The sequence below is a fragment of the Camelina sativa genome, chromosome 19, assembly GCF_000633955.1.
Source record: "Camelina sativa cultivar DH55 chromosome 19, Cs, whole genome shotgun sequence".
In the NCBI taxonomy this organism is placed as follows: domain Eukaryota; kingdom Viridiplantae; phylum Streptophyta; class Magnoliopsida; order Brassicales; family Brassicaceae; genus Camelina; species Camelina sativa.
The window spans coordinates 6,829,916-6,850,303 of record NC_025703.1 but is presented as its reverse complement, the minus strand read 5'-3'; the positions used below and the strand labels follow the sequence as shown (position 1 = coordinate 6,850,303).

The 20,388-nt window shown below is 37.3% G+C and overlaps 5 protein-coding genes across 6 annotated transcripts in view; all 5 read left to right on the top strand.

Annotated features, from left to right (window-relative positions):
- LOC104767505 (probable E3 ubiquitin-protein ligase RNF217) lies at nt 2,928–3,954 on the top strand. The gene is made up of 2 exons (XM_010491525.1): nt 2,928–3,775; nt 3,882–3,954. The coding sequence occupies exons 1-2, from the start codon at nt 2,928–2,930 to the stop codon at nt 3,952–3,954; spliced, it is 921 nt and encodes a 306-aa protein (XP_010489827.1).
- Nucleotides 7,264–8,310, top strand: LOC104765239 (subtilisin-like protease SBT1.5). Its single transcript, XM_010488923.2, has 2 exons — nt 7,264–7,701; nt 8,027–8,310. The coding sequence occupies exons 1-2, from the start codon at nt 7,462–7,464 to the stop codon at nt 8,204–8,206; spliced, it is 420 nt and encodes a 139-aa protein (XP_010487225.1). The 5' UTR covers nt 7,264–7,461; the 3' UTR covers nt 8,207–8,310.
- LOC104767504 (probable E3 ubiquitin-protein ligase RNF217) lies at nt 8,753–9,783 on the top strand. Its single transcript, XM_010491524.1, has 2 exons — nt 8,753–9,606; nt 9,711–9,783. Exons 1-2 carry the CDS (start codon nt 8,753–8,755, stop codon nt 9,781–9,783), a joined length of 927 nt encoding a protein of 308 aa, XP_010489826.1.
- LOC104765238 (subtilisin-like protease SBT1.5) lies at nt 11,305–14,451 on the top strand. 2 transcript variants are annotated; one of them, XM_019241458.1, is made up of 2 exons: nt 11,305–13,701; nt 14,160–14,451. In XM_019241458.1, exons 1-2 carry the CDS (start codon nt 11,479–11,481, stop codon nt 14,268–14,270), a joined length of 2,334 nt encoding a protein of 777 aa, XP_019097003.1. In that variant the 5' UTR covers nt 11,305–11,478; the 3' UTR covers nt 14,271–14,451. The 2 variants fall into 2 exon arrangements, with proteins under 2 accessions (XP_019097003.1, XP_010487224.1); XM_010488922.2 differs by having other exon boundaries at nt 11,312–13,283; nt 13,742–14,451.
- Nucleotides 19,425–20,388, top strand: part of LOC104767503 — a 1,902-nt gene continuing 938 nt past the window's right edge. Inside the window, exons 1-2 of the mRNA XM_010491522.1 lie at nt 19,425–20,061; nt 20,152–20,279. Coding sequence (XP_010489824.1) covers nt 19,425–20,061; nt 20,152–20,279 — 765 coding nt within the window. The remainder of the gene's footprint in view (nt 20,062–20,151; nt 20,280–20,388) is intronic.

Here is a 20,388-nt window from a genome sequence, read left to right as displayed (position 1 = left end):
TTGCGTAATTATGACTAAAACTCACCCTAATAAGTCTAACCAATTAGCAGATCATCCCGTAGATGACTTTCTTTCACAAATGGCCCAAAACTTCTCACTTTTGTATTAGTCAGATAATGAATTTTATCGCGTTGAGTTTCATTGAGCTTTCAATCTACATATTTTTTTTGTCTTAATCATTTATACAACCCTTAAACCGGGGACTACAATGAATTATCAAGAGAAACTCTGTTAGAGTCTTAGATAGAACCATTATAGGGTACACCAGTTTGCTTTAACCATCCATGTTTGTTAATCAAAGCATCGATATAGTATACTTTTCTCCCAACTAAACTAGCATGAGTGACTGTCAAGATGATTATGAAAACTATGATATGAGTCGGCTGTACTCCATTATTGCAAAATATATTACTAACTATAAACTAGCATGAGTGACTGTCAAGATGATTATGAAAACTACGATATGAGTCGGCTGTACTCCATTATTGCAAAATATATTACTAACTATATACTGATATATATATTTTTAATTTTCTAATATTTTCCTTATATTTTGTTTATTTTTTGCTTATTTTTGTCAATTCTTTTTAAAAAATTAATATTAGTGATAGTTTTGTCAATTCTTTTTAGTTTTACAACCTTTTTGGTTCAGAAACTCAACAACAGTAAACTTCTTCGCCTCCTCGTTTGTCATTACCGGAGTATATCCAATCCAATTGACCCTCGTAGTAACGTCGGAACCCGGCCCGGTCCATAATTTTGGTATTCTCCCAATGCTACCATCGGAGGAGGAGGATCCGTTGAGCTGTTCCAAGCCAGCCAACCCACTCGGTATGCATGACAATGACTTTAGCGTAGCTCCTCCATGGACATTCACATCACAACATGGTTTTTGGACACTTAGACGTTTTCTTTGTAAAAGTCGTCCTTCCTTGACATGAATGACGTATGGGGAGACGTTGTTTTCCGGTACCGCCGCTAGTTCTAGGACTCTGGAGTGAATTCCATTTTCGATGGACTATGGAATGAACCTACCAGTCTAGCTTTTTTTTTCTATTATTACAGAGACATAGAAACTAGAGTAAAAAACAAAAAAAAAACAATACTAAGAAAGAGCCACAAATTCGTTGATGACTTTTGAAAAGCAAAAAATAGCACATTTCATCTCTCCTGACACTATGACACATGCAAAGAGAGATGGACCACAATACAGGTTTAAGTGCATCTCTTTGTGACTTATGAATGCTAGATTCGGATTCCTGATAAAAAAAATTCCAACTCATGTCGTTTTATGCAAATTTCCCAAATATCATCGACCGGCCCGTCTGAAAAATCTTAGCAGCACAATTTAATCATCCGAAATTTGGGAATGAACATCAACATATATATTGCGAATTAACTCATGAAAATTTAATCATCTGAAATTTGTTACTTACTCCTAAACAAACGAAGATTTGAGAATTAACTCATGAAAATTAACCCATGAGAACATATCTGGTAAAAATTTGGCAAAACTCAAGATTAACTCATGAGAATTACAATATTAATAATGCTTTTATATGTTTCTATCATTATATGTATTTTTTTCTACTTATTATATCCAGTTTTAAGTTTGATTTTTTTAGTATTGTAATAAATGTTTTAAAGTTTTTATAATGTAATATATTTGTTTTTTAAATAAAATGTACTATACTATAACTACTAATTTCTAGTTTTATTTTCCTAGTTTTGCATAAACTCCATAACTAACATTTATAACATTATAAAATATACTAAAAACACATTATTAATATAAATTATATCATACTTGGTGAAGACATCCATATTTAAGGATGACTAATGGGAGGAGAAAAAATAAAAACAAGTTAGTAGTGGGCTAAAATTAAATTAATACTATTATTTAAAGCTTAAGATATCTATATGAGTATTACTAATGGAGATGCTCTTAGTCAACTAATTTTAACCCAAATATAGTGTTTTTAACCAATAAAGTAAAGTTGTTTATGGTAGGACATATTTTTAAAAAATAACATTAAATGTCAAATTATTTTTTGGAAGTAAAATAATGGGATTTTCAATCCCAAAATCAAGAGTTCTATAAATCCATCAGTTCTTTTCAAGATCTGGAAAATTGCAAAGCAAATTGTTTTCTTCAATAGATTTGATACAAAAAAAAAAAAAAGTAACGATGGGTTTCACAAAAAAATATTAGTGACATCCTTTCTTGTAGTTATAATGGTGGTTTCGTTGTCCACCCAAAACGATATGGTGTCAGGTATGTTCTTTTATATACCAATGGACAATGATTAGAACCGATTAACCTTTTCATACAGTATATTTTGTTAGGAGCAACATATATACAACATGGAGAAGATTTAGAAATTGTAAAAGAATCTTGGTTTGTGAAAATATAATTTGACATTGTGGAGTTTTTGCATATGTGTGTGCAGAGATCCAAACTAAAGAACTAAAGGTCCACATGAAATGCTTTGACAAGTTATTATGCGCGCCCATAATTGGAGCACCAAAATGCACCGAGACCTGCTTATCAAAGGGGTACGAGACCGGAGACTGCCGTCCTCCCTATAGGAGGCCTGACAAACCTTTCTGTTGTTGTTGTTATTATCAATAGGGATGATCCATCTACTTCTTAATTATGAGAGTCAACGTGATTTTTGTGTAATCAAGAAAATAACTGAAAAGGTTTATGTGTGTTTTTGTTTTTAGAGATAACCAAAAGGCATATTTGACTACAATTCAATTAATTAAAATTTCATATTCCAATGCTATCTTCATTGACAATAAATAATCTATGCATTAATCTAAAAATTAAAGACCCTTCGAATTCAACATCCAACGCCATTATATAGTGTCAGTGTGAATGCATTTAGAAACATAGAAGTAGTAAACTAAAATCACATAACAAGATGAATGACGGTTCGTCATCATCATCGTCAAGCCCAAAGATGGACACGGATTTGTTGGTAGACGAAACCTACTTCTCCGCTTTATTCGATTACGATGAAGTTTTCCCAATCTCCGACGAGAACTACGCTACGGAGCTTTATCTCCAAGAAGCTCTGTTTTCTTCCTTGGTCGGTTCTACGGTTGGGGTTAATCATCATCCCCAAGTCCAGATGAACATTGTCACGCGGGTTAAGCAGGAACCGGAGATAAAAATCGAGGAGGATCCCATCGAACCATCATCAAGAATGTTCTGTATGATCTGTATGGACCAAAAACCTTCCTCCGACATCTTCCGAGGAACCACTAACTGCACTCACTCCTACTGCACCGACTGCACCGTACGTTACGTGGCGACTAAGATCAAAGATAACGCAGCGAGGATCAAATGCCCTGACGTTGAGTGCACGAGCCTGATAGAGCCCTACACGTGTCGAGATCTAATCCCTAAGGACGTGTTCGACCGCTGGGAGAAAATCTTGTGCGAGTCGCTTATCTCCTCATGGGATAAGTTCTACTGTCCGTTCAAAGACTGTTCGGCAATGATGGTGAACGATGGAGGTGGTGATGCTAACGTGACTCAGACGGAGTGCCCGTCTTGTCACAGACTGTTCTGCGTTAAGTGTAAGGTTACGTGGCATGCGGGGATTGGCTGTGAGGAGTTCCAGAAATATGGGAATACGAAGAAGAAGAGTAGTGATGAAGAAGATGTTTTGTTGGTTCAGATGGCGAAGAACAAGCAGTGGAGAAGGTGTCCTCAGTGCAAGTACTACGTTGATAAAGTCGATGGTTGTCTGCATATAAATTGCAGGTTTGTGTTTTTAACTTTTTATCATTACAAATCTTTTCCTTTTTTTTAGGAAGTGTTCCAATTCTAACATCGATCGTTTGGTCTTTGTCTTTTGGGAGTTTTGTAGGTGTGGATTTCAGTTTTGCTATGGATGTGGATCTGCGTGGGTTTCTTCTCACGCTTGCCATATTCGTACCTAAAGGCCCATTCGATGCGTTATTTGATCAAATTTATTTATAAATCTAAGTAAGGTTGTTGGCGTATTGTTTAGCACTCTAGGCATATGAACATGCAAAATGTAAGTCTATTGAATAAAAATATTCAGGTTTCAAAAGGTCCAAGGTTTGATTCGACTTTGATTAATAAGTTAAAGCTAAAGCGAAAAAAAACTCACTACTCATACTCACTACTCACTACTCACTACTCACTACTCAGTACTAGACTTCCCCCATAGTTAATAATAATAATGGGTTTTACTTTGGACGAAGAATACTAAAATAGTCTCTATTTATTTTTTACCCCACAAATAAAAGAAAGAAAAAAGAATAGTCCCATTGTACCTGAATAATTCTGCAAAAATTCAATTATCTTAATGAATTTCAGAAATTTTAGCCTGACTAATTTCTGCAAAATAAATAATACACTAGACCTACACTTATTGTCCGTATTACCCCGCCAATACAGTTGAATAGGTACAATTTTTTCATTTTATTATAAATTTTAAAATCTTGGGGTTAGTTATTTTCTTGTAAGTTTGTTCAAAAACAAAAAAATAGTTATTTTCTTGTAAAAAAAATTGGTAGGAAAGAACAAAAATCACGTGAACACAACACACTGCTTTGGTCTCGGCTCGATAATCTATATAATAATAACAATCCGAATAAATGCGACCAACAATTGTGTTTTTTCAATAGTACATTTTAGATATTTTCTGAAAAGTCGTGATGAATCATTAAAACGATTATTTATGAAAAATTACAATTGTTCATTGTATTTTTTGTAAAGTTGCAATTGTTCATTGTAGAGTTGTGTCTATTCGAATATTCGTATCTTTTGGAATCTATATATATTTGTCTATTTGACTTGTTTTCATTTTTTTGTCATAACACAAAATAATATACAATTTCAATCTCAACGGTTTTTACAGCTCTCCAAATTATTCTCTAGCATTCATTCTTTTAAAAGTAAAGAAATTCCTCCAATTCTTGATTTAACAAAAAAAATTAGAATGATGAATCTAATTTACAACTTTTAGTTAATTTTATATATAAAAATTTAATGAAAATATCTAGAGTTTTTTTCCAAGAGTTAGATAGATTATATAGTGAACTTTTGGATTTGACTTTTGAATATAATAATAAAGATGTTTTCTATTTAAAAGCAGTTTATATGAGTTTGTAGGTATAATCAAGTGCAAACACAACAGTTGCAACTTTTTGTAGTACATTTTCGTAAAAAAAAATGTTTTTTAAAATTCAAACGGTTGTATCTGTAGAGTTGTGTCTTTTCATTATCTTTTATTTATATTTTTTCATCACAACTTTTCGTTTTAATAGGTGTGTCTATTTAAATAGTCATGCTTTTTGAACTCTCTTTATATTTGTCTCTTCATCACTAACTAACAAATTCGTTGAAACAAATTTTCCATTTTATGTTAAATCTAAATAATTGAATATATCTAATATTCAACGTTATTCTATAATCTAACTAAAATTTTAGAAATGATTATACCAATAGAGAAATTTAAGACAGCTTAATATATAATTTACAGTTACATTTATTTATCGTAACTTTTCATTAAAAATATTTTTATATATAAAAATACAATCTGAATAAATGCAAACAATAGTTGCGACTTTTCGTAGTACTTTTTATAAAAAAATGGTTTAAAAAAAAAACTCAAACAGTTGTATTTGTTCATTTTAGAGTTGTGTTTTATCACTATATTTTATTCATATTTTTTCATCACCACTTTTCGTTCTAATAGGTGTGTCTATTTAAATAGTCATATCTTTTGAACTCTCTATATATTTGTCTCTCATTAATAACTAGCAAATCATTGTTCGTTGAAAGAAATTTTTTGTTTTCTGTTGAATCTAAATAATTTGAATTTTAATATCTAATATCAATATTATTCTATAATCTAACTAAAACTTTAGAAATGATTATAGTAATATAGAAATTTAATAAAACTTAGTATAGAATTTACAGTTCCATCTATTTATCTTAACTTTTCGTTTAAAACTATTTAATATTTAAAATTTATTTTATTTTATTTTTAAGAGTTGTATATTTTAATTTTAATTTTTAGTTGATACAGTTTCACTCATTATTAAATATATTTTTAACTATAATTATTTAATAGAAAATTACATTTACTCATTACAACCATTAGTTCAATATTCTCAGTTAGGATCACTTTGTCATAATGATTTTTTTAATTGTAGGTCTTTACCATAATTCCTCATAAAAATATCTTATATTTATAATATTTTAAACAATATGTTTTGCAAAGTTGCATTTATTCTACATAAATTTTTTGTTATAAGTTATTATTTTGATAGTTGTGTTTTTAATAACAATTTATGTTTAATGTTTATGTATTTAAACTATTCTATTACATTCAAATAATTTCATAATGTATAATTTTAAATTTTAAATTTAATTTATTTTTTTTCTAAAATATTTTTCCTGCGACATCGCTGGGGTCTGAGTCCTAGTATACTGTAATAAACATCGACCAAACTAGTCGGGTGGATTTTCTATGGAACATAAACACATCTTGTAACTCGAATTTATTATGCTTCCAAAATCTTTTGTTTCCTCTAAGCGTCAAACTAAGAATTATAGAGTTTTTTACCTTGTTGTAATATATTTATTTTTCATTAAGAAGTCCTTCTAAGTTCTAATCATATGACAAACTTCTGGTAAGATTTGTTGATCAATTTTATCCAAAGAAAAATAAATGTTATTTTGGTCAAAACATTTTTACATGTATCTAACAACTAATCAAACTTTGGACAAAAATATCATAGTGGCTTATCCTTTATTCTGATTAATAAAAAGTTAAGTCATCCTAATAAGATTCTAAACACGAGTGAACTCAAACACATGTCGAACAAGCCAAGGACCCACGTCTGTTTAGTCCTTAGCTTTTATCAAACTCAAATGACGTGAAAAACCTTACTTTTGTTTTGACGTCAAGAGATGGAATCAAAACAAGATTTTAATAATAATCGACCAAATATGTTATCCCAATCAATGCATATTTAGGTTTTGAAAATAACCCGTGAAAGAAACATATGAATCTGTCACCTGGAAACATAACTGCACCTACCGAATATATATGTTTCTATCTTTCCTCTTCAATTTCTTCTAATGGACAATATCTATATGAGAAATTAAAAATCCCATCTACTATTGTAGTTTCAAACACTATCACATTTAATATTTAGAAAAAGTATATAGGGGTAATTACGTAAAATAAACAAAGCAACCAAAAAAAAAAAAAGACAGTGCCTCCAGCTCACAAAAACACAACTTCTTCTGCTTCCTTCCTCTGTGTACACACTAGGACTAGGGTAAACCACAGTCTCTCCTCTCTTTCTCCGCTTCTGTATCATCAATGTGGTACCCTCATCAACCTTCTCCTTCTTCCTCCACTCACTAACCAAATCCACAATCCAAAACCCTACCTTTCTCCGTCAATGGCTCTCTTCTTCCTCTTCCTTGTCCTCTTGACTCTTCTTTCCCCATCTTCTTCTTCCTCTACCAACGACCTTAACTCCTTGACTTACATCATCCACGTCGACCACGAAGCTAAACCTTCAATCTTCCCAACTCACCGTCACTGGTACACCTCCTCAATTGCCTCACTCACATCCACCACTCCTTCAATTATCCACACATACGACATCGTTTTCCATGGCTTCTCCGCAAGACTCACTGTAAGAAAGAGCTGTACATGAAAACTGTACAAAAAAACTGAGAGTAAAGCTTATAATAAAGTTTTTGATAAAGTTTTTGTGATTGGTAAAAAATCAAAACTGTACAAATAGTAAAACTTTGTTTTTGTCACCAATCAAAGCCCATATGGTGTCAGTTCTTTTATACTATATACCAATAATTATAACCGATTAACTTTTTCATACAGTATATTTTGTTAAGAGCAACATATATACAACATGGAGAAGATGTAGAAATTGTAAAAGAATCCTGGTTTGTGAAAATGTAATTTGACATTGTGGAATTTTTGCATGTGTGTGTGCAAAGATCCAAACTAAAGAACTGAAGGTCCACATGGAATGCTTTGAGGAGTTATTATGCACATTCTCATATGGAGCACAACAATGCACCGCGACCTGCTTATCAAAGGGGTACGAGACAGGAAACTACCGTCCTCCCTATAGGAGGCCTGACAAACCTTTCGTTTGTTGTTGTTATTATCAATAGCCATGATCCATTTACTTTTTTAATTATGAGAGTCCGTCAATATAATGTGGTTTCTATGTAATCAAGAAAATATTAAGTGAAAGGTTTATGTGTTTGTTTTTAGAGATAACCTTTTTTTTTTTTTGTCAAACTGTTTTTAGAGATAACCAAAAGGCATATATTGTATTTGACTACAATTCAATTGCTTAAAATTTAATATTCCAATGCTATCTTGATCAATGACAAGTTGACAACTAATTAATCCTATGCATTTATCTAAAAGTTAAAGACCCTTCGAATTCAACATCCAACGCCATTATATAGTGTGAATGCACTTAGAAACTGATAGTAAACTAAAATAACAAGATTATTCATGTATGGGCCAACAGCCCAGGTTGGACTTTGTTATGTCAGTTATTATAAACCCTAATATTGTTGTAAACACTAAGACCTAGTGTTATATAAACCATAAGACCTAGTGTTATATAAACCATGTATCATTGATTAAGAAAGACTAACACAATAATAAAGAGTTTTCCCCTAAACCCTTCTTCTCAGTTTCTACAGATGAATGACGGTTCGTCATCATCATCTTCGTCAAGCCCAAAGATGGACACGGATGTGTTGGTAGACGAAACCTACTTCTCTGATTTATTCGATTACGATGAGGTTTTCCCAATCTCCGACGAGAACTACGCTACGGAGCTCTGTCTCCAAGAAGCTCTGTTTTCTTCCTTGGTCGCTTCTACGGTTGGGGTTAATCATCATCATCCCCAAGTCCAGATGAACCTTGTCACGCGGGTTAAGCAGGAACCGGAGATAAAAATCGAGGAGGATCCCGTCGAACCATCATCAAGAATGTTCTGTATGATCTGTATGGACCAGAAACCTTCGTCTGACATCTTCCGAGGAACAACTAACTGCGCTCACTCGTACTGCACCGACTGCACCGTACGTTACGTGGCGACTAAGATCAAAGATAACGCAGCGAGGATCAAATGCCCTGACGTGGAGTGTACGAGCCTTATAGAGCCGTACGCTTGTCGAGATCTGATCCCTAAGGACGTGTTCGACCGCTGGGAGAAAATCTTGTGCGAGTCGCTTATCTCCTCGTGGGATAAGTTCTACTGTCCGTTCAAAGACTGTTCGGCAATGATGGTGAACGATGGAGGTGGTGATGCTAACGTGACGCAGACGGAGTGCCCGTCTTGTCACAGACTGTTCTGCGTTAAGTGTAAGGTTACGTGGCATGCGGGGATTGGCTGTGAGGAGTTCCAGAAATATGGGAATACGAAGAAGAAGAGTAGTGATGAAGAAGATGCTTTGTTGGTTCAGATGGCGAAGAACAAGCAGTGGAGAAGGTGTCCTAAGTGCAAGTACTACGTTGATAAAGTCTATGGTTGTCTGCATATAAATTGCAGGTTTGTGTTTGAATCATTACAAATCTTTTTTTTTTGCTTTGGAAGAGTGTGTTCCAATACTAATATCAATCATTTGATTTTTGTCTTTTGGGTGTTTTTTGTAGGTGTGGGTTTGACTTTTGCTATGGATGTGGATCTGCGTGGGTTTCTTCTCACGCTTCCCATATTCGTACTTAAAGGCCCATTCGATGCGTTATTTGATCAAATTTATTTATAAATCTAAGCTGAGGTTGTTGGCGTATTGTTTAGCACTCTAGGGTAACGAGTTTAGCACTCTAGCGTAACGACTGTTATGCCTATTGCATTAATATGCAAATGTAAGTCTATTGGAAAATAGTATTAAGGTTTCAAAAGGTCGAAGGTTTGATTCGACTTTGATTAATAAGTTAAAGCAAAAGTGAAAAAGAAGAGTAATTAGAGAAAGAGGTCCATTCTATATGTTTCGCTTTAGAGAACTTCCTACTCACTAGTCGCTACTCAGTAGTCGCTACTAGACTTCCCCCATAGTCAATAATAATTGTTTTACTTTTAGATAAAGAATCCTAGAATAGTCTCTATTTATTTTTTACCCCACAAATAAAAGGAATAGTCCCATTGTACCTGAATAATCTGCAAAATTCAATGATCTTAATGAATTTCGGCAATTTTGGTCTGATTAATTTCTGCAAAATAAATAATACACTAGACGTACATTTATTGTCCGTATTACCCCGCCAATACAGTTGAATGGGTACACTTTTTTCGTTTTATTATAGACTTTAAATTCTTGGGGTTGGTTATTTTCTTGTAATAAAAAAGAAAAAAATAGCAGAAGAAAACAAAAATCACGTGAACACAACGCACTGCTTTGTCTCTGGGCTCAATAATATACCTGTAATAAACATCGACCAAACTAGTCAGGTGGATTTTCTATGGAACATAAACACATCTTGTAACTCTAATTTATTATGCTTCCGAAATGTTTTGTTTCCTCTAAGGCTCTAAGCGTCAAACTAAGAATTATAGAGTCTTTTTTTTTATAACTTGTTGTAGTATATATTTTTTTTTTATTAAGAAGTCCTTCTAAGTTCTAATCATATGACAAACTTCTGGTAAGATTCGTTGATCAATTTTATCCAAAGAAAATAAATGTTATTTTGGTCAAAACATCTCAAATGTATCTTAACAACTAATCAAACATTGGACAAAAATATCATAATGGCTTATCCTTATTCTGATTAATAAAAAGTTTAAGTTTATCCTAAGATTCTAAACACGAGCGAACTCAAACACATGTCGAACAAGCCAAAGGACCCACGTCTGTTTAGTGTTAGCTTTTACCAAATCCAAATGACGTGAAAAACCTTACTTTTGTTTTGACGTCAAGAGATGGAATCAAAGCAAGATTTTAATAATAAGCGACCAAATATGTTATCCCAATCAATGCATATTTAGATTTTGAAAATAACCCGTGAAAGAAACATATGAATCTGTCACCTGGAAACATAACTGCACCTACCGAATATATATGTTTTTATCTTTCCTCTTCAATTTCTTCTAATGGACTATATCTATATGAGAAATCAAAAATCCCATCTACTATTGTAGTTTCAAACACTATCACATTTAATTTTTTAGAAAAAGTATATAGGGGTAATTCCGTAAATAAACAAAGCAAAAAAAAAAAAAAAAGAGACTGTGCCTCCAGCTCACAAAAACACAACTTCTTCTGCTTCCTTCCTCTGTGTACACACACTAGACACTAGGGTAAACCACAGTCTCTCTTCTCTTTCTCCGCTTCTGTATCATCAATGTGGTACCCTCATCAACCTTCTTCTTCTTCCTCCACTCACTAACCAAATCCACAATCCAAAACCCTACCTTTCTCCGTCAATGGCTCTCTTCTTCTTCTTCTTCCTCTTGACTCTTCTTTCCCCATCTTCTTCTTCCTCTTCTACCAACGACCTAAACTCCTTGACTTACATCATCCACGTCGACCACGAAGCTAAACCTTCAATCTTCCCAACTCACCGTCACTGGTACACCTCCTCACTCACCTCACTCACATCCACCACTCCTTCCATCATCCACACATACGACACCGTTTTTCATGGCTTCTCCGCAAGACTCACTTCACAAGACGCTGCTCAGCTCTTAAACCATCCTCATGTCATCTCTGTTATCCCCGAGCAAGTCCGTCACTTGCACACCACTCGTTCCCCTGAGTTTCTTGGTCTTCGGTCCACCGACAAAGCGGGCTTACTCGAAGAGTCCGATTTCGGGTCGGATCTTGTAATCGGAGTAATCGATACGGGTATTTGGCCCGAAAGACCAAGCTTTGATGACCGTGGTCTTGGCCCTGTTCCCATTAGATGGAAAGGCCAATGTATCGCTTCTCAAGATTTCCCTACAACGGCTTGTAACCGTAAACTCGTCGGAGCTAGATTCTTCTGCGGCGGTTACGAAGCAACCAACGGGAAGATGAACGAAACGACTGAGTTTCGCTCCCCGCGTGACTCAGATGGACATGGAACACATACTGCTTCGATCTCCGCCGGCCGTTACGTTTTTCCGGCGTCGACGCTCGGCTACGCTCGCGGCCTCGCTGCTGGGATGGCTCCGAAGGCAAGACTCGCCGCGTACAAAGTCTGTTGGAACTCCGGCTGTTACGACTCCGATATCTTAGCTGCTTTCGACACCGCCGTCGCCGACGGTGTCGATGTCATCTCACTCTCTGTCGGAGGCGTCGTGGTTCCTTACTACCTAGACGCAATCGCCATTGGAGCTTTCGGAGCTATTGACAGAGGGATCTTCGTCTCTGCTTCCGCCGGAAACGGAGGTCCCGGTGCTTTGACGGTGACGAACGTTGCTCCGTGGATGACTACAGTCGGAGCTGGAACAATTGATAGGGATTTTCCGGCGAATGTGAAGCTCGGTAACGGGAAGATGATTTCAGGTGTTAGTGTTTACGGTGGACCGGGTCTGGATCCGGGTCGAATGTACCCGTTAGTTTACGGTGGTAGTTTACTCGGTGGTGACGGTTACTCTTCGTCTCTGTGTCTCGAAGGTTCGTTGGATCCGAATTTGGTTAAGGGAAAGATCGTTCTTTGTGATAGAGGAATCAACTCTAGAGCAACCAAAGGTGAGATCGTTAGAAAAAATGGAGGCTTGGGGATGATTATAGCGAATGGTGTGTTCGACGGTGAAGGTTTAGTCGCCGATTGCCACGTGTTACCGGCGACATCTGTTGGTGCTTCTGGTGGAGATGAGATACGAAGGTACATCTCTGAATCGTCTAAGTCTCGTTCATCGAAGAAACCAACGGCTACGATTGTTTTCAAAGGGACTCGACTTGGGATCCGACCTGCACCGGTTGTGGCATCTTTCTCTGCTCGTGGGCCTAACCCAGAGACGCCGGACATTCTTAAACCGGATGTTATCGCACCCGGTTTGAACATTTTAGCTGCTTGGCCTGACCGGATTGGTCCATCGGGTGTTTCTTCTGATAACCGGAGAACGGAGTTCAACATTTTATCAGGCACTTCAATGGCGTGCCCCCACGTGTCTGGTCTAGCTGCTCTGCTCAAGGCGTCTCATCCGGATTGGAGTCCTGCGGCGATAAGATCAGCATTGATGACAACGGCTTACAGGGTTGATAACCGCGGTGAGGCTATGATGGATGAGTCCACTGGCAATACATCTTCGGTTATGGATTATGGTTCGGGTCATGTTCACCCAACCAAAGCTATGGATCCGGGATTGGTCTATGATATAACATCTTATGATTATATCAACTTCTTGTGTAATTCTAACTACACAGGAGCCAACATTGTGACAATAACCCGTCGCAAAGCGGACTGCGACGGTGCGAGACGAGCGGGACATGTTGGGAATTTGAACTACCCGTCGTTTTCAGTCGTGTTTCAGCAGTACGGAGAGAGTAAAATGTCGACACATTTCATTAGGACAGTGACTAATGTAGGCGACTCTGATTCGGTTTATGAGATTAAGATTAGGCCGCCGAGAGGGACTACGGTGACGGTTGAGCCGGAGAAGCTATCGTTCAGACGGGTCGGGCAGAAACTGAGTTTTATTGTTAGGGTAAAGACCACAAAGGTGAAGCTGTCACCAGGAGCGACAAATGTGANGGCAATACATCTTCGGTTATGGATTATGGTTCGGGTCATGTTCACCCAACCAAAGCTATGGATCCGGGATTGGTCTATGATATAACATCTTATGATTATATCAACTTCTTGTGTAATTCTAACTACACAGGAGCCAACATTGTGACAATAACCCGTCGCAAAGCGGACTGCGACGGTGCGAGACGAGCGGGACATGTTGGGAATTTGAACTACCCGTCGTTTTCAGTCGTGTTTCAGCAGTACGGAGAGAGTAAAATGTCGACACATTTCATTAGGACAGTGACTAATGTAGGCGACTCTGATTCGGTTTATGAGATTAAGATTAGGCCGCCGAGAGGGACTACGGTGACGGTTGAGCCGGAGAAGCTATCGTTCAGACGGGTCGGGCAGAAACTGAGTTTTATTGTTAGGGTAAAGACCACAAAGGTGAAGCTGTCACCAGGAGCGACAAATGTGAAGACTGGTCATATAGTTTGGTCAGATGGGAAACGAAATGTGACAAGTCCCTTGGTGGTCACTCTTCAACAACCTTTGTGAAGGGTTTTTAGGATTTGGTGACCGGGAAAATTCTGGTCTCCTTTGTTATAAATGATGAAGGAAGATCGTAAGTTGTTGTTGTTGTTGTTGTCGTCGTCTATGTAATCTGTAATATAAAAAAATTGTATCTTTTGTTGTTTAAGTAAGATGCAGCATCTAAGAACGTCCCATTTTTGTAGAATCTATCAATCTAATATCCTTGCACTTGTGATGTGGGCTTTGAATGAGGCTTTTGAAGCTTAAAGCTCCAAGCCCACATTGACGCACTTCAATATATTTTCTTTCTAGGCGAGTTGGTGAAAGTAGAAAAAGATATTCGTTTTGTCATCGAGATATGATTATATTGAAGTTCGGAAATGTTACAACCTTACATCAACCAAGGAACCTGAGAAAGGTTCACCAACGAGCACCAAAAAAATCAGACTATACCCCATTTATAGAAAATCACAAAAGAACAAGGCTTCAACACCAAGAGCCTAATTAGCTAAAAAGGATTATAGAATGATAATTCGATTAATAGCCTAAAATAGAAGATGTACGTGTTTGCAGGTAAGTGTTGTGTAGTTTACTTTACTGGTAGTAGTGGCAGACAACAATATATTATGTTTATGGGTTAAAATAAACACTTTTAGATTTGTGATTGAAACATGTTTAGATTAAGGATTTCACGAAGGTTTCTCTTTTGGGGTTAGAATACTTTATCTCATTTAGTGTCTATTACTAGTTTGAAGACTAGAGTCAAAGTGGTAAAAACACGTTTCTTTCGAGTTCTATTCACCCAGTTTATCGTTACTTTTTGTGTTTCAAAAAGTAGATCTTAAATTTCTGAAAAAAAATGAGAAAGTTTGTCTTTCAATCTTGTGAAGTTTTTACCAGATTTTTCTTAATCATGTCATCTGCAATGGATAAAGCCTTAATGGCTATGTCTCTGAAGGATGAGGAAGAGTTGCCGTTCGAGATGCTTGATCTCCCAGAATTCTCCTCGTGCGAAAGAAACACCATTAGCTTGGTGGGGCGTACTCTAAACCCAACCAGACAGCCAATGAATCACCTAATCAAAGATATGCCAAGGAAGTGGCAAAAGATTGGAAGAGTGAGGGGAATCGCTTTATCAAGAGAACGCTTCCAGTTCATATTCAAGTATGAACATGACTTGCAAGAAGTGCTCGACAAAGGAGTCCAAACTTATAACCAATGGGCTATGGTTATGGATAGATGGTATGAATATCCCCCTGATAATTATCTGCAATTTGTTCCTTTGTGGATTCAGATCTGGAAGCTGCCGATAAATTTCTACACGAAACAGGCCTTAACGGCTTTAGGGAAAATCATTGGACAAGTATTAGAGGTAGCTTTTGACCCAGATGAGTCTCAAGTACAAGAATTCATTAGAGTTAAGGTTATGTTTGATGTCTCTAGACCTCTTAGAAGATCAAAAGCTGTGGTTATAAAGAATGGGGGCACTACGTTTGTCAAATTTGAATACGAAAAAATTCACAAATGGTGCTATGAATGCCAGAGACTCACCCATGAAAAGGAGGATTGCCCCTTATTCCTGACAAACAGGTTCCTGTAGAGGTTTCTTCAAGAACAGGTGGGAAAGCTGAAAATCCCAAAGCAGAGCCGGTGCTAAAACCGTCTGACCCGCTGTTTGGAGTGCTATCAGAATATCAAGTTGGAATTGATCCCAACTCCGGGAGACCTCGTATTGCTCCTGAAGTACTGGAAGGTATGAGGCAGTATTTGAGGCTAGGAAATGAGGAAGAATTAGTCATAAAAAGGGATCATGTAAAGAAGACTGTGGGAGAGGTTGAAAAGGACCCCATTTGGAAAAAATCAATCCTAAGGTTAGAACCTGCTCCTATTTTCCACCCCAAGGTAAACAAAGGGAAATGGTTTGTCTTTGGTTTTGAAGACCCGGACATTTCATTGAGAAACGAAGCTGCTGGCTCACTTAGTTTGGAAAAAAGGGTTCCTTAGACAAATCTAATGGAAGAAAGTGTTTGGCCTGTGGAGAAGTTTTATATTGATTCTACTTATCATAATAGCAACTTCCTTACTCTTTCTCAACCTTTTCAAGCCAATCTGACGGGTTACAGGACTGGATCCTTTGAGTCTGGTTCATCCGGGATTGGTTTGAAAAAAAGGTAAACCAAGAAACAGCCCTTCAAAGTCTACGAGAAAACTCAAGCCTAAGGATCAGTTTCAGATAGAAAGTATGCATAATCTGAAGAAGGGGCTAACAATTGGTGAGCAAGTGAAGAGAAAAGCAGACATTGTGGGAACAAGCACTGCTAAACAACAAAAGCTTAATCCCAAAGAGGTGATCCCAAAGGGGGGATTGCCTAACGCCCAATGGGCATAATGAGCTGGAATTGTCAGGGCTTGGGACAGTCTCAAGACTTGGCGATTCCTCGTCTCAAAGAAATGCGTAAGAAACATTTCCCAGAGATGCTTTTTTTGATGGAGACTATGAATCAAAGAGATGTATTAGTGGACCTGCAAGAATGGTTAGGATATGATAGGGTTTTTACAGTTGACCCCATTGGAAAATGTGGTGGATTGGCTCTGTTCTGGAAGAATAATATTAAGCTAGATATAAAGTTTTTTGATAAGAACAAGTTGGATCTTCAAGTTTAATTTGGAGATTTAAACTTCTTTGTTTCTTGTATTTACGGTAATCCGAATAAAAGTAATAGAAACTTTGTTTGGGAAAGATTATCTCGGATTGGAATTGGAAGGAGAGATAGATGGTGTATCCTAGGTGATTTCAATGAGATTCTACATAATGGTGAAAAACTAGGTGGTCCAAGAAGAACTGATGCTTCTTTCAAGCCTTTCTCGGATATGCTAAATGCTTGTGATATGAGTGAGCTTCCGAGTCATGGAAATAAATTCACTTGGGCTGGTAAAAGAGGAGATATGTGGATCCAGAGCAGATTGGATAGGGCTTTTGGCAATAGTGAATGGTTTGCTCAGTTTCCAGCTTCAAACCAAGCTTTCTTGGATATGAGAGGATCTGATCACAGACCTGTTCTAGTAAAGTTGATGTCTTCGCAACAATCCTATAAGGGCCAGTTTCGGTTTGATTGTCATTTCCTGCGTAAACAAGGGGTTAAGGAAGCTATTATCAAAGCATGGACAGTGCAGAGACCAGGTTTTAATCTGTCAGTTGCAGACAGACTCAGAGAGTGCAGGAAATCTTTAAGTACTTGGAAAAAAATGAACTCTATGAATGCTTTTGACAAAATTCAGCAGATAGAGGTTGCTCTGGAGAAAGAACAGTCTGATAGATGGCCAAACTTCCAGAAGATTAGGATCTTAAAAAGGGAACTTTGTTTGGCTTATAGAGAAGAAGAAAAATATTGGAAACAGAAAAGCAGACAAAAGTGGCTAAGAAGTGGAGATAGGAATTCTAAGTTCTTTCATGCTTCGGTTAAAAACAACAGAGAGAGAAATAGAATTGATAAGCTTAAGGATATTAATGGGATCTTCCAGAAATCTGAAGCTGCAAAGGGAGAAGTAGCCTCGGCTTATTTCGCCAATCTGTTTAAATCTTCTAATCCTGCTCCTTTCAATGAGTGGTTCTCAGGGTTTAGTACTAGAGTGTCTGAGGAAATGAATAAAGCCCTGATCAAGAAGGTCTCAGCTAAAGAAATCAAAGCTGCAACTTTTTCCATTAAAGCGTCTAGTGCTCCCGGACCTGATGGAATGTCGGCGTTATTCTTTCAACATTACTGGAACATCATAGGTCCTCAAGTAATTGCTGAGATTCAGAAGTTTTTTGTTGAAGGAGTTCTCCCATCTGATTGGAACTACACACACTTGTGCTTGATTCCAAAAACGCATCATCCTACAGAAATGACAAACTTAAGACCTATAAGTCTTTGCTCAGTACTCTACAAAATCATTTCAAAAATCATGGTGTTCAGGTTGCAACCCTTCCTTTCAGATATTGTCTCTGAATCACAATCAGCTTTTGTTTCAGACAGGCTCATATCGGATAATATTCTCGTTGCTCACGAACTAGTGCACAGCTTGAGAGTTCATCCGAGTATCTCTAAGGACTTCATGGCCATAAAAACTGATATGTCAAAGGCATATGATAGGGTAGAATGGAGCTATCTTAGGTATCTCTTAGTGGCCATGGGATTTCATAATATTTGGATTGAATGGGTGATGAGATGTGTCTCCACGGTTACTTACTCAGTTCTACTTAATGACCAGCCATATGGGATGATAACTCCTCAGAGAGGGTTGAGACAAGGAGATCCTCTATCCCCTTTTCTCTTTGTACTTTGCACAGAAGGTTTATCACATCTGTTAAACAAAGCTCAAGCGGAAGGCAAAATTGAAGGCATCTCTTTCTCGGATCAAGGACCTTGGGTTAATCACTTGCTGTTTGCAGACGACAGCTTGTTTCTATGCAAGGCTTCTATGGATCAAGCTGACACAATTCAACGGATCCTGAATAGTTATGGTGCAGCCACATGGCAGATCATCAACCTTTCAAAATCATCAATTACCTTTGGCTCAAAAGTAAATGAGGTGATAAAGAGGTCTATCTAAGGAAAACTGGGGATTTTCAATCAAGGAGGTGTTGGCAATTATTTAGGTTTACCCGAATGTTTTAGTGGATCGAAAGTGGAAATGCTCTCATACCTCAAAGACAGAGTTAAAGGTAAGATGTCAGGGTGGTATTCAAGGTTTCTTTCTCAGGGAGGCAAAGAAATGTTATTGAAGTCAGTGGCCCTTGCAATGCATGTCTTTGCTATGTCCTGCTTCAAATTGCCAGTGTCAACCTGTGAAAACTTGACAAGCGCTATGGCAGAATTTTGGTGGAGTTCAAATGAACATTCAAGGAAAATCCATTGGTTAAGCTGGGATAAACTGTGTCTCCCCAAACAAAAAGGGGGACTGGGATTCAAGGACATACAAACTTTTAACCAAGTGCTCCTAGCCAGACAAGCCTGGCGGTTATTCCAAGACGAGGATTGCCTATTTTCAAAGCTAATGAAGAGTAGATACTACCCGCTTGACAATTTTTTGGAGGCAGGTTTGTCTTATCGTCCCTCTTTCGGGTGGAGAAGTATTCTACATGGAAGAGAGCTCTTACAAAAAGGTTTAGAGAAGAAGATAGGAAATGAATAATCAATGTTTGTATGGACCGAACCGTGGATTGAGGATAATGGGATGAGAGCACCATGGAGGAAAAATACCATTTTTGACGTTTGCTTGAGAGTGAAGGACCTTATTGATCCGAGTACAGGGTTATGGGATCTAGATGCTTTGGAAGAGCACTTCTTTCCCCAAGATATAAACAGAATACAATCTATTAAACCTGTAAGAGATCACAAAGATTATCACGTGTGGAAGCATAACAAAAGTGGGGAGTATTCCGTCAAATCAGGCTACTGGCTAGCCTCCCTATCTATTAATTCTCAAGCGCTCAAGGATGTTGAAGCTCAACCATCTCTAAATGGTCTCAAAGCTGAGGTATGGAGTATTCAAACCGCCCCAAAAATCAAGATATTCTTATGGAAAGTCCTCAGTGGAGCTCTTCCAGTGGCAAATCTACTCAGGAGAAGAGGAATTGAAGGAGATGAACTTTGTCGAGTTTGTGGAGAAGCAGAAGAGACCATTAACCACATCCTATTTACTTGCACTTATGCCAGACAGATTTGGGCTCTATCTGACTATCCCTCTCCGAATTCTGGGTTCCAAAATGGCTCTGTTTTTTCAAATGTCTATCATCTCCTAACCAACAGAAACAACCTGCGATGGCCAGCTGGTTTGAGAAAATGTTTCCCTTGGATCCTGTGGAGGATCTGGAAAAATAGGAACTCTTTATGCTTTGAAGGTATCTGTTTCTCCCCTCTAGATACAAAGAGCAAAATTCATGAAGAGGTTGATGATTGGTTTCAGGCTCAGATAAAGGACAGCGGAGAAAATCTTGAGACACTGAGTCCTTCGCTCAACAAAACTACAACAGAGGATGGTGAACTTCTCGTTTATTAGTCTAGACCACAAGAATCCTGGGTAAAGTGTAATGTTGGTTGCTCTTGGTCCAAAGGAAAACTGATTGCAGGAAGAGCTTGGGTAGTGAGAAATGATGAAG

Coding starts and splice junctions, on each gene's coding strand:
- LOC104767505 (XM_010491525.1), top strand. CDS start 2,928: ATGAATGACGGTTCGTCATCATCATCGTCAAGCCCAAAGATGGACACG. Junction 3,776..3,881: donor TGTCTGCATATAAATTGCAG/GTTTGTGTTTTT, acceptor GGAGTTTTGTAG/GTGTGGATTTCAGTTTTGCT.
- LOC104765238 (XM_019241458.1), top strand. CDS start 11,479: ATGGCTCTCTTCTTCTTCTTCTTCCTCTTGACTCTTCTTTCCCCATCT. Junction 13,702..14,159: donor TTAGGGTAAAGACCACAAAG/GTGAAGCTGTCA, acceptor AAGACCACAAAG/GTGAAGCTGTCACCAGGAGC.
- LOC104767504 (XM_010491524.1), top strand. CDS start 8,753: ATGAATGACGGTTCGTCATCATCATCTTCGTCAAGCCCAAAGATGGAC. Junction 9,607..9,710: donor TGTCTGCATATAAATTGCAG/GTTTGTGTTTGA, acceptor TGTTTTTTGTAG/GTGTGGGTTTGACTTTTGCT.
- LOC104765239 (XM_010488923.2), top strand. CDS start 7,462: ATGGCTCTCTTCTTCCTCTTCCTTGTCCTCTTGACTCTTCTTTCCCCA. Junction 7,702..8,026: donor GCTTCTCCGCAAGACTCACT/GTAAGAAAGAGC, acceptor GTGTGTGCAAAG/ATCCAAACTAAAGAACTGAA.